Source organism: Electrophorus electricus, chromosome 20 (genome assembly GCF_013358815.1).
Source record: "Electrophorus electricus isolate fEleEle1 chromosome 20, fEleEle1.pri, whole genome shotgun sequence".
In the NCBI taxonomy this organism is placed as follows: domain Eukaryota; kingdom Metazoa; phylum Chordata; class Actinopteri; order Gymnotiformes; family Gymnotidae; genus Electrophorus; species Electrophorus electricus.
In genome coordinates this window covers 14,346,124-14,359,101 of record NC_049554.1, presented here as the reverse complement: position 1 = coordinate 14,359,101, position 12,978 = coordinate 14,346,124, and the positions used below count along the sequence as shown (strand labels likewise).

The following is a 12,978-nucleotide window of genomic DNA, read 5'->3' as shown; positions in this document are numbered from 1 at the left end:
AGAAACTTGCACAGACTTGTGTAGACAGTGTTTGAATCCCTGACGTGCGAATTCATTCTGCAGAACAGACTAGGAACATGTCATGACAGTATCTATAGGCAACAATGCTACTTAAAAAGGTCTGATGTCAGACCTTCATAAAAAAAACAAAAAAACCCACAAATATAACTAGACTGCCAGTCAGTAAAACTCCAACAGGGGATTGTTTAGTTTAAAAAGAAAAGGCGGTTTGATTACTGAGGGGAAACAACTAACCCACAAAACCACCTTTGTGCTCCAAGTGCTTTCAGTGGACAAAAGACAGAACATTAGTGTTTAAACAAAGGTGCTGGATAAAATGTCAAACGTGCAAGCAGAAAGGAAAGTGAAAGAGGCCCCCTTTTAGTCAAGAGTCTAAGGGGGGGGGGGGGGGTGACGACAAAAAAAAAACCAAAAAAAAAAACACCTGTGTAAAACATTTAAAATGATTTAAACCCAGCATTGATTTTTGGGGTTTTGCTTGCTCCTCTGGGGCAAGTGCAACCTCTGGTCCCTGTTCATAGTCTCATCCCATTCATAGCAGTGATTGACTCGAGCACAGCTCAGTGAGCACTGCAGCTCCCCTCGGAACTCTGTGTAGTGCTCAATTAACGCAGCGAGGCTCTCAAACTTGATGTGGCACTTCTGTCAAAACAAGGGACAAGAAAGTAGGACCACCACATGGATACAAGCTGAAAACATGCATGTACACACACACACACTCACACACACACGCACACACACACACACAGAGCCACACACACACACACACACAGAGCCCCACACACACAGGTTGAAAGTGAAATGCTAGCTCACCTCAAGGAAACATTTTCCTTTGCAGGTTTTAACAGCCAAAGTGACCAGACCCGAGGGGAAGCGTATAAGAAGAGACCCGACGTTGGGCTTCTCGGGGTGTGGACACAGCAGGTAGGAGCCCAGAACATCCTCGGCAAGTAGCGAAGAGCTGCTGTCACTGCAACATCAAAATATGGATTCTCAAGTGCATTCACAACCATTGAAGAAATCATTCTTCCACAAACTCAAGCAACCTACACAATTCTGCGAGGGTTATAGTGTGAAGACAGCACTTTCATAGGCATCACAGGTGTGTTGGAAGGAAGGAACTTACAGAACCAGAATAGGACCACTCCAAGTGCATAGTGAAGTCACTGATCTGACCACTTCCTTTCCATTCTGATACTTATAAACCTCATAAATGTATTTTTTAGTCTGATTTTATTGACTGAATATCATCATAACCTGGCATGTAATCCAGGTGTTGCAGAATAGAATAAAAACCATTATAGAAATACAGCCACGATGAACCTTGCCTGAACCTTGTCTAAATTACATTTGATTTTTGGTTAATACAAATTTGTGCAGATGCTTCACCTAGAGATGCCAGTCCAGCTCCACACGGCGTGAGCCAGTGCTTCTTCGGTTTCGGCCAAGCTTGGGGCACGCACCCTGCACGCTGGCACACTGTCCGGCCCCTTGCCTGACACACACATACACACAGTCTTCCTTCATCAGCTGTCTAAAAGTGTTTCATTTAGCCAAATGCTATTGTTTTCCAGTTCTGCTCTGTACTTGGCAAATAAAAGTGAAGAGAAAAAAAAAAAGTGAATAAACTGGCAAGTACTGTGCTGCATTCAAGTGGAAAACATCTGCATTAGACACCTGTGATGAAACCAAAATGACATGCGTGAATCCCAATGGCTCCCCATCGCCCGTTACCAACCAGTTGTGCCAGTGAATAGCCAGTCAGCTAGCCAGGCTGCATTACCTAAGGAATTCTTTCACTTTTGACAGAGTTCTTTGAACTCTCGTCCCACCTTGTGGAGCGTTCAGCCGGTCCTGCAGGTGGCGCTGTTTTAATGGCGTACAGGTGAAGGAGCGATAGGCCCCTGAACGCAGCACTTTGTCTCTCATGGCCTTCTTACGTACAAGCGTAGGTGAGATTGGGAAGACGTCCTCTGGACCGCTAATGACGTCTGTGCTGGGATGAGGAGGGACCTGAATCACAAGTTCCATCAGATTTTAAAATTATAAGCATCACCAAACCCATAACCATGCATCTAACACAGAAAAAAAACAAACAAACAAAACATTAAGTTAAGAAATTTTAGTGCTGTTTTAAGTAAAAGGTGCTGGAATGGATGAGAGAGTCCAAAGCCTGTCAGTGGTCAAACATTTCTCAGCATTTTTTAAAACATTAAATCACAGAACTGGGACACTCATTGACAGCGTTGTTTTGCCAAGTTCAAGAAGTCATGTTGTATTTTGTAGAGAGCAAAGTATTTTTTTTTTTTTTTTTTTGCAGAGGTTTTTGACCTTTGGCTCCGGGAGCAGCAAGCCCTGGTTAGGTGCCCGGCGAAAGGACACAAGGGCACTGACGCTGAGCGGGAAGCCGTGGTTGAGTAGGGAAGGAGCGCACGTGGGCTTCCTCATGGACGAGTCCACCTGCGCGTCTTCCGGATGTTTGTCCAGATAAAACAGCTGGAAGCAGCGGCATAGCAGCAGGTTCAGGAACTGGGCCTTGGATGGGGAGTGAAGTAAAAAATGTAAAAGCCACACAATTACATTTCACAGTAGCCAGCAGGTAAAGATGTGGGGCCTAGTCACGTGTTCACGTACCGCTCTGGCATGCCGGGCCTTGAAGAGGTGACAGTAGAGTTGGGCGTCGGGACTTCCAGGGTTGTGGGCGACAAAGGCGAACTGGGCATCGGAGGGGCGAGCAATGGAGAGGGAGACTCTGCGCAGGGCATGGGCCATCAGAAGAGTCTGAACAGACACAGGCCATTAGGACCACTGATGGCCATCGCGGGCAGGGAACCGTTTGCGATGGCGGCGAGAGAACGTACCGTCTCATCCTCGTTGTACACCTTCACGCCTTTGACGGAGAACTTCAGGGAGACGGATCGCCTTCGTTTGGAGTTCTGCACAGACCAGTGGAACACAGTGTAACCGAAGGCGCGCGCACACACACAACTGAACAGAACACACACACACACGCTCATTGTGTAGGGATGTGTGTGCCCGTTACACCACAATTACCGTCAGAGATTTCAGCTGCATGTGTAGTTGTTGCATCTGATCATCCAAACAGCAGTCATCAACAGGAAATGAGCCAACGTACTACAGAAAATAAGAGAATCCATAACTGTTCAGGTCTCTAGCAAAGCACTGAGAAATGTCACAGTACTCCAAAACTGTTAAAAGGCATGCACATGCACACAATAATAAAACAAAAATAAATATGCCTACAGGGAATCTAAAAATCTGTGCGTGACAAACTGGAATTTTGAAACTACCTCCGCAGACCTCGTGACAGTTCCATCCTCTCTGGCTGGTGTCTCGCCCATGTTGTTAGTTTGACCTGCTGGCTTGAGGCTTGGGAACTACTGTCAAAACGTAAGGAGCACAGTCATTTCTTGCTTCGTCTCCGTCTCTCTCCGCAGGAGTTTTAATAGGAAAGCTCACAGATCAAGTTGCTCCGCCAACTCGGGAGGAATTCTGCGAGGTTTAGTTCACAGCCTCAACGCACCTGAAATCGCCTACAGTGCTCTTAGCTGAAGCCGAAACAAAAGCTCAAGTAATCGCAGTTATAAACTACTGAATATGGTTTACCGCAACCGTATACTCATTTTCTACTGTTATGCTAAAATATTTTAAAGTATTTTTATTATAGTTTATTATATATTATACTTCACTATAAGACATCATTCCGTACAAAACACCATGAAATCTCGAGTTTTGCTTTTTAACATTTAAATAAAACGTTAGAGTGGAAAAACCAAGACTTGAGCAAAGTCTTTAAGTAACCTTCCAATTAAACGCATGTTGTCTGCCGCCGTTTTAAGCGTTTTTAGGCGTCAACTGTGGTTATTCAGATAGACTTCCTCCGCCAACGCTTCGGAACTGCAGACGAGTTCGGGCAGGAATCCCAAACGCTCACTCTCTTCGACGAGTAAAGCGCCATCTGATTAGCCCACATCATTTCCCTGACAAATTCATCAGGAATTATCCTGCCGACCCATTTCAGAGCTCGGGGAACAGAACATGTGCGCAGTTTCCAACTGCGTCTCACCGTCAACAGAACAACCTAAACTAAACTAAACACCACCACTTACAATCGATCAGTCGAGCTCTCACTGCGACCAGCAGGCCATTCAACACGGCGTTTGAAGCCCCAACCGGAGACGCACACCCCGTCGCGCAGGTCTGCCTCACCTTATCGTCGTGACCACGCCCCTCACCTGCCGAGAGCAGCCTGTAAAAACACGAGCGCGTTCCTCCCGCGCATACCTTTACCCCAACCCCGGGGTCAGCGTGGGCACGCTCTTTGCTGAGAAGCAAAGCGACGGTCCGTTAAAGCCAAGTTTTAAGTGTAATGCACCCCGACTCAAATGATCCAGGACAGGCTGAACTTCCCACATACGAATGATAGGTGATCCGGTGCTGGGTGGGGAGGTTTCCCAAGAGTTCGAATTCCACCTCTGTGGGGCACCTTGCATCAATCACACTGCACCATCTAGACTGTAATTAATCTAAATGTTGCCCCGGCACCCCGTACGGTATGTTTCTAATATGGCTGGGCCTTTGGTTCCATGTGGATTCCCCATGACAATCAAACATAAAAGACAAACGTTTCAGAGTACAAATATAGTCACTTTATTAAGGACTACAGAAAAGCATATCAGTTACATACATGCAGGTCATGTGTAGTGCTCATCACATGAAGTCAAATTCCCTGACTGTACCTCTGGGTTACTGGGGGTCATATAGTATTCTGTTGTCTTTTTATTTTGGAAAGTTGTCCTTAATTTTTCTCTAACTGCACAAAAGGAGAATTATTTAAAACATCAACCTTCAGATTATACTGTAAACAAAAGCAAAAATGAAAACTAAAAAGAGTTTGTCTCCTGCATGAATGGCCTATCGGCCCAATTTCTTCTTGGCCGATTTAGGCATACTCTGTCTGCAAAAAGCTAGGCACGGTCATCAGTAACATTATCTACCATCTTCAGTTTAACACACAAAAGGAGCCAACCAAATCACTGCTATTTTCTTACATTTCTATGTAATTTCACAAAATGACATAAATCTTCTTTAAGAAATATAGATATAACAATGTGAACACTGCCATGGAGACTTTTCTCAAACACTTTGAAATATGAACCTGAATGAACATAGACTATGATAACTGAAATTTAGGTCTCTATACCAAGATGACTGAGTTGGAAATCATCTCTTTGCATGGTCAAGAGATTAGGATGGCACCATCTAACAACAGATTTCTAAAAGGTGCAACCAAAACAATGCAAACAAAGTATTTTCAGCACTCAACACCTTTGTCATAAAAAACAAGATAACCTAGAGATGCCTGGGAGGACTACAGTAGACTGACTGTAAGGGGAAAGTCACTTGATTTTCATCTAATGAGAGAACAATGAACTACTCAAATAAAACGCCCGTAAACGAATCCAAAAAACACTGCAGTCTGAGGAGCTACAGTCGACCATTCGCCCGCCTCTGACCCTGAGCTCATTTCTTAGCCCGGAGAGACTTTCGCGACGCAGTCTTAGACTTCACGGCAGAAGGCGCCGCCTGCTTCTTAGCCGGTGACTTCTTTGGCGGCGATCGCTTGGATACCCTGCTGGTCATCTTTTTGACAACAGGGGTTTTAGGCGTGCGGGCGGGTGCAGCTTTTTTGACGGGTGTGGGTTTAGCGGGTGGCGCTTTCTTGACGGGTGTGGCTTTAGCGGGTGGTGCTTTCTTGACAGGCGTGGCTTTAGGGGGTGGTGCTTTCTTAATGGGCGTGGCTTTAGGGGGTGGTGGCGCCTTCCTGGACGCTGCTGCTGCTTTGGCAGCTGCTGCAGGGAGCTTCCTGGACGGCGCAGCAGGCTTCTTGGCTCGGGCTGGCTTTCTACTGCTAGGCTTGGCTTTCTTTCTGGGTGGGGGCTGACGCCCTTTCGGTGCAGGCCTTTTCTGAGCTCTGTGTAGAGAAAAACAAAGAGAGGAATTATTATTTAAAAAAAAAAAACCAAAAAAACATGTCCTCTCCAAGGCCTTCTTTTCGCAGCAACAACAGATTTTATTTGACCTGCTGAATTCAAACGTTTCTACGCATGTCTCGGCATTGATGCATATCACATGTATGCTGCTATCTAGCTATAACAATCATTTGTAAAAAATAACGCAGCTTCATAGGTGAATTTGGCCACCAATTCACCGAACCTCTTAGGAGGGGGGGGCTCCTCGTCCTCAGAGTCTTCCTCCTCATCTTCATCAGACTCTTCCTCGCTGTCAGATGCCTGCTGGGTTCTCCTCTTCTGCTGCTGGAGCTTTTTTGCCTCTTTCTGTTTGAGTTTTTCCATCATTTCTGGAATCAGCACCCCTGGACTACAAAGGGACATAGAAGCATTTATGACATGTAGTGTCAACACGCTTGCACAAACACATGTGCACAAATTACAATCCTCCCCCTCCACAAATCATTTTCATCATTTTCACAATTTTGCAATTGCTTAAAGGACCGTGGAACAATAATCAAACTCCAGCAGATTCAGACAATGAATTCAAAGTTTGTTTGCCAGCTTTACACCAATTAAGTGAGTAACTGAGCATCGTCCAACATCTCCCTAAAATCCTGCGACATGGGATGTCATATTAGTCACTCAAGGACTCAAGGAAGGGCATGTACCTGGTGTAATAAGGGTAGCCGAGTCGGTAGCGTGCGCGCACATGGGGTAATAAGGGTAGCCGAGTCGGTAACGCGCGCACATGGGGTAATAAGGGTAGCCGAGTCGGTAACGCGCACACATGGGGTAATAAGGGTAGCCGAGTCGGTAACGCGCGCACATGGGGTAATAAGGCTAGACGAGTCGGTAACGCGCGCACATGGGGTAATAAGGGTAGCCGAGTCGGTAACGCGCGCACATGGGGTAATAAGGGTAGCCGAGTCGGTAGTGTGCCTGTACCTGGGGTAATAAGGGTAGCTGAGTCGGTAGCGTGCCTGTACCTGGGGTAATAAGGGTAGCTGAGTCGGTAGCGTGCGTGTACCTGGGGTAATAAGGGTAGCTGAGTTGGTAGCGTACGTGTACCTGGGGTAATAAGGGTAGCTGAGTTGGTAGCGTGGGTGTACCTGGGGTAATAAGGGTAGCTGAGTTGGTAGCGTACGTGTACCTGGGGTAATAAGGGTAGCTGAGTTGGTAGCGTGCGTGTACCTGGGGTAATAAGGGTAGCTGAGTTGGTAGCGTGCGTGTACCTGGGGTAATAAGGGTAGCTGAGTTGGTAGCGTGCGTGTACCTGGGGTAATAAGGGTAGCTGAGTTGGTAGCGTACGTGTACCTGGGGTAATAAGGGTAGCTGAGTTGGTAGCGTGCGTGTACCTGGGGTAATAAGGGTAGCTGAGTTGGTAGCGTGGGTGTACCTGGGGTAATAAGGGTAGCTGAGTTGGTAGCGTACGTGTACCTGGGGTAATAAGGGTAGCTGAGTTGGTAGCGTACGTGTACCTGGGGTAATAAGGGTAGCTGAGTTGGTAGTGTGCGTGTACCTGGGGTAATAAGGGTAGCTGAGTTGGTAGCGTGCGTGTACCTGGGGTAATAAGGGTAGCTGAGTTGGTAGCGTGGGTGTACCTGGGGTAATAAGGGTAGCTGAGTTGGTAGCGTGCGTGTACCTGGGGTAATAAGGGTAGCTGAGTTGGTAGGTCCCACTGAGCCCATGACCAGTGATCTGCTCCATCCAGCCCATCATCTTACACCGCTGCAGGGTTCTCTTCAGGTTTGCCACTGCAGAAAGAGTGGTCAGTACGGCCCTTATAGGCCTAGTTGTAAATGAGATGGAGAAACAAGGCAGGTGAGGAGCTTACAGAGCAGATAGATGTTCTGGTCCTTGTAGCTCTCCACGAGGAACTTGCGCAAAGTGCTAATGCTACAACACTTGGGCTCGTTCATGGCGGTGATGGCCGCAACGATGGCATCTTCCAGGAGGCCGCCGCCCAAGAGTACCTTATTCCCAGACTTCTTCAGCTGGCACAAGAGAAGGGAGGAAAAAACCTTCCTCAGATGCAGCGTCATGGATTACTTACGTTTGCTTATTAACGGTTATAACTGCTCGCTAACAGTAAGGAAGGTCCAATAAACAGGACATGAACAGAACTGTACAATGAACATCCTCATTTTTCAGCTGAGCCTCGGAAGATACATAATCCACATTTGTCACAAGTAATGTGACATTAGCAGTCCAGTTCTAACAAACAACAAATAAAGAACTGGCGAATGGGACCACTATGTAATTAAATATCAGAAGGGGCTCCATCACAGTTAACTCTGGCATTGCTCACATGTTCAATATTGCTATGTGATAAGCACCATAGCAACAGTGACCTTTCCTGGCTTAAGCCTTACATCAACAGTAGTTAACATTGATATTAGCTGCTTGTTAGCATATTACTGAAGCTGCAAGTTGCCCTTATGCCCCAGCTGTTGCCATGGTAATTCAACATTGGCCCATGAGGTGAAGATACTACTGCCAAGGAGACAGAAACCATTCTAGGATTCTCTTTCAGCAGTATTTTATACACAAAATAATTATTCTGTGACTCACCACAAGGTCACGGTTTCAAAGAGATGGAACAGAAAGGAACTTTCTTTGTCTTCAGCACAGTACAGCATTTGCATATACAGTAGCCTTGCACAAAGCCCTAAAACATCAGTATAAAGTATATTCTTTGATATACTTTATATATAAGAATAATTAGAATTCTAGCTAGCTAGCTACTTAGTTTTCTAGCTACTTAGTTTTCTGTGACTAGACTTGCTAAACCAGAGAATGAGAAGAGTCTCATCCGATGCCTGTGCTAAAAACGCACCAAGTTCTCAAATACATCACTATCATCAGAAAAGACTCCAGACACAACATTTTGCGTAAGAATCAACAGGAGCACGGCTTCTGCGAGAAAAGAACCTGGAACGTTCCGGAGGCTCCTTTCCCTGTGATCTGTTCCAAGTAGCCCTTCTCCACGGCTCTCTGCAGGCAATTCTTCAGCACATCAGGCCTGAGGGATGCACAGAAATACGTTGCAATCAGAACTGGCACACGCACGTAGGGCAAAGCCAGGCTGCTCTGATGGATCGAGCTCGCGATGGCGATGATCGCTGCCAGGTCTGACCTGTTCTCCACGTTGAGCTGGGGGAAATGTTGCTCAAGGTACTTCTTGATGAGGATGTAGGAGGCCTCTTTGGGCTCACAGAGACGCGTCATTATCAGTGGCAGCGCTTCGCCCAGTGTTCCCTTCACTCCTGCCATGGCTGACTGCTTCTGCCAAGCAACCACGTCCAAGAAAAATGGTCACCATAACAGTAATAATGTATCACCACTCTATAGCCAATCATGCAATAACACATCACCGCTCTATAGCCAATCATGCAATAACACATCACCGCTCTATAGCCAATCAAGCTTAAAATGCCCCATTAGCTTGCCAGCAAAATACCAAAAGGACAAAAAAAATTTTTTTTAATAAAAAACAAACAAACAAAACAAACAAACCAAAAGCGGCAGTCACTGTCAAAGCAACATAAGAGGCGTTGGATGGGCTTTACCTTGGAGTTGGTAGGTACCTTCCCAATAGTAAAACTTCCAGAGAAACCTTTGCCTTTAAGCTGTAAGAGAAATTGACTACTTTTAATCTACTTTTATATATAAACTACTTTGACAACCTTTTATTCACTTTCCAAAAATATACGTGCACTTAGTCCTCAAAGAATTCAAAACAACTTCAGATGTATCCGATTTCTCAGCACTAAAGGTAATATTGTGATCATTACCATCATGTGGGCATTTACTTGTTGTCTTGCTGATTGTTCCATTTCGTTATGTAATCTTGAGTGTGAGAAATGTGCTATATATAAATTATTCTCGATGCGTTTTATGTGAGAGAAACAGAGTGTGTGAACACCAGCTACACAGAGAGCGTGAGAAGCGTCCCACGTCACCTGCTTGACGGCGCCCTTCTCCACCAGCCGCTTGAGCGCTCTCTTATACAGACTTTTTGTCCGTTTGTCCATCTCCATAGTGGAGTACTTCTTCGTTACGTACTTCATGATTGTGAAGACGGAGGCACCGGTTCGCTCCTTGCAGTTCTGAGAAGCAAGCAAGGCAACAACCATGAAGAGTTTAAATAGGTCTTAAAGCTTGGGAAAATCCCATGTGTAGTTCATGTATATCGCTTTAGTGGAGAGACTACAACTTCTACATCACACCAAGATAAAACATGAACTAGAGTGACCACCATATTGCCTAAATAAAGTGTAAAGCTACCTGAATAGCATCCAGGAGAACCTCTTCAACTTTGGGTTGAGACAGAGAGACGGTTTTTGGGGTGACGGCAAGTTTACTGGCCGACATTGTGGCCCAAGCTGGGATCGTCCTCTTCATCTTCTTACCCTTGTCTTCAGCTCCGTCCCTGCGGGGGCACAACATCAGAGTCAGGAGGATTTACCACAGGACCCCAGGACTTGAACCTGGACACACTCTTTGGTTAACTCAGCCACAACAAAAAGAACTTAATACAAAAAAACAACTTTGGGACTCCTCTGACATTTTATTGGACTTTCTGATTGCATGGTCCCTCTGAGAAACAGCCTGCCAGTGTAACAGTGCTTCCTAAAGCAGACTACTATTAAGCATTTAAAAAAGCCAAGCCCCTTTGGCATGAGAAGTTGCACATGCGAGTGGTGAAGCTCTGCATCCTGATTCTAGACCCTCCACACGATTAGCTGATTCTAGAGCCGCCACACACGGTTAGCAGATTCTAGAGCCTCCTCACGATTAGCTGATTCTAGAACTTCCACACACGATTAGCTGATTCTAGAACCTCCACACACGATTAGCTGATTCTAAAGCCTCCACACACGATTAGCTGATTCTAGAGCCTCCGCACGATTAGCTGATTCTAGAACCCCCCCCACACGATTAGCTGATTCTAGAACCCCCCCACACGATTAGCTGATTCTAGAGCCTCTGCACGATTAGCTGATTCTAGAACCTCCACACACGATTAGCTGATTCTAAAGCCTCCACGTGATTAGTTGATTCTAGAACCTCCACACATGATTAGCTGCTCACTCTTTTTTTATGCCATCTTTCTTTTTCTTCTTTTTGCCCTGTTCCTCTGCTCCGCCGCTCTCAGATTTCTCCCCCTTGGTTGGTTTCTCTCCATCCTCGCCCTCTCTTTTGCCGCCCGGCGCATTTTCGGCAGACTTCTCCCCCTCTCCATCCCTCTCATCTCCCTCTGGGGTGGCGGGAGCCAGTGCCTCTTGTCCTTCTGCTTCAGAGCTGGCCTCCCCGGAGCTGGCTTTGGGGTCTAAAAACACACCCCCAGACAGTGCATGGTTGTGTATCAGAGTAAAACATGGACCCAACAACCACCATAACATGGTAATTACAACACATCAGTGATTAAAGCTCCTTATTTCTGTTTCTAAACGTGCATGTCTGTAACATTGACCGTCTCTTCTTGTAACTGTGAGCAAATGAAGTTGTGCGTGTGAAACTGCGAAGGAAGCATGGCTCCTGAGAAACATGGCCACAGCACTGCACAGTTGAGAGTTTCACTACTTGTGAATGTGAGGCGTTAGACTAGGGTACACACTAGACCGGGCAGTGCCCTCCAGACCCTGTGTGGCGGCGTTCCCGTGGAACATACCTTTCTCAGGTGTTGGCGCTGGGTTCGGGTCTTCCTTGGGTTGGGCCCCAGCTGAACGACGAATCGGCATGACTGTAGACTACAAGTCAGACATGGGGAAATTAATATTCTCAAATTAAATGACAGAAAAAAAAAAGATTCTTTGCTCCAAAAGTGGTTCGGTCAATCTGCACTTTTATGTATTCACTAATTGAAAACAATGATCTCTATTTAAACTTAGGAAAACTGTGACCAATAGAAGTTAAAGCCTATAAACATAATTTTTATGCAATTATTGGATATACGTAAATATGTGCGTTAGGCTGATTGTAAAAACATTATGTTCTTTACTTATGAAAAGGAGGCAGTTGCACGACACGTGCAAGGTTTGCTCTGTATTAATAAGGAGTTCAGCGAGCTCGCGCCCAGTCTTCGGAGAAAGAAGGCGCGAGCTTCTGACACGGCCATAACACAGCTGCATTTCACTGCTATTAAAACACATCATCATTCATTACACTTAATTATCCGCATGTATTACATACAACACAGTACGCCTGGTAACTGTTTCCTAGTGCAGAGCGTGGTTAAAAAACCCCTAAAACTTGCAATTACGTGCATGACGCAAAATGCAAGAAGTTTGCAAAAGAACATCCTGGGCACAAATCGAATATGGCCATTTTGTCCGTTTACCCTACACAGTAATGGCGCTTGCATTGGACTGATGGTAAATGCATGTAGTTGAAACACCAATGAAAGACGAGGAAACGGTGGCTGAAAATGTCTGTGCATTGCTGCGAGGTTGTGACCATTCGATGGTCTAAATGTCTAAACCAAACATTTGTTTTCGTACCTTGATGCACTTGATTTATCAGTTGAAGTGTATTCACCTCTTCTTTGTTCGGAATTCTCTCTGTTTACGTGCCCCTCCTACTTTCTACGTCCACGTAGAAGCGTAAGAGACGCGTCGGGCGGGTCCTTTGTCAATGCCAGTGGAAAAAATCGTCTGAAAACATAATGTAGCAACAGAATTATTAAATTACAAGCATGCAAAAGTGCAAAATACATGCTATTTTTTAGCCTGTGTAGTCGCTTTTAAATTCATTTAAAACTGCTGGAGTGACGTACAAATAAAGCAGCTGGGTACTGTGGCGGTAAAGCGATGAACTGCAACATAATGGACAAATAAAAAATAATGTTTTACAAAAATAAAGAAGTGGTTTAGCACATGATAAGAGTCAGCCCTGGGTGTATTTGAATATAAACGAGTTT

The 12,978-nt window shown here is 45.6% G+C and overlaps 2 protein-coding genes across 7 annotated transcripts; both read right to left on the bottom strand.

Moving 5' to 3' along the window:
* Nucleotides 1-411: 411 nt before the first annotated feature.
* sh2d5 (SH2 domain containing 5) lies at nt 412-4,411 on the bottom strand. 5 transcript variants are annotated; one of them, XM_027024215.2, is made up of 10 exons: nt 4,152-4,411; nt 3,333-3,422; nt 3,076-3,156; nt 2,883-2,957; nt 2,656-2,802; nt 2,353-2,556; nt 1,854-2,034; nt 1,411-1,516; nt 835-991; nt 412-663 (listed from the first exon to the last, which is right to left on the bottom strand). In XM_027024215.2, exons 2-10 carry the CDS (start codon nt 3,381-3,383, stop codon nt 469-471), a joined length of 1,197 nt encoding a protein of 398 aa, XP_026880016.2. In that variant the 5' UTR covers nt 3,384-3,422; nt 4,152-4,411; the 3' UTR covers nt 412-468. The 5 variants fall into 5 exon arrangements, with proteins under 5 accessions (XP_026880016.2, XP_026880033.2, XP_026880041.2 ...); XM_027024232.2 differs by having other exon boundaries at nt 3,333-3,419; XM_027024240.2 differs by having other exon boundaries at nt 4,252-4,411.
* A 257-nt stretch (nt 4,412-4,668) lies between these two features.
* Nucleotides 4,669-12,644, bottom strand: hp1bp3 (heterochromatin protein 1, binding protein 3). 2 transcript variants are annotated; one of them, XM_027025203.2, is made up of 12 exons: nt 12,560-12,644; nt 11,731-11,809; nt 11,151-11,388; nt 10,344-10,488; nt 10,019-10,165; nt 9,626-9,685; nt 9,193-9,341; nt 8,988-9,078; nt 7,891-8,050; nt 7,699-7,810; nt 6,259-6,423; nt 4,669-6,016 (listed from the first exon to the last, which is right to left on the bottom strand). In XM_027025203.2, exons 2-12 carry the CDS (start codon nt 11,798-11,800, stop codon nt 5,566-5,568), a joined length of 1,788 nt encoding a protein of 595 aa, XP_026881004.2. In that variant the 5' UTR covers nt 11,801-11,809; nt 12,560-12,644; the 3' UTR covers nt 4,669-5,565. The 2 variants fall into 2 exon arrangements, with proteins under 2 accessions (XP_026881004.2, XP_026881012.2); XM_027025211.2 differs by having other exon boundaries at nt 9,193-9,338.
* Nucleotides 12,645-12,978: the final 334 nt, after the last annotated feature.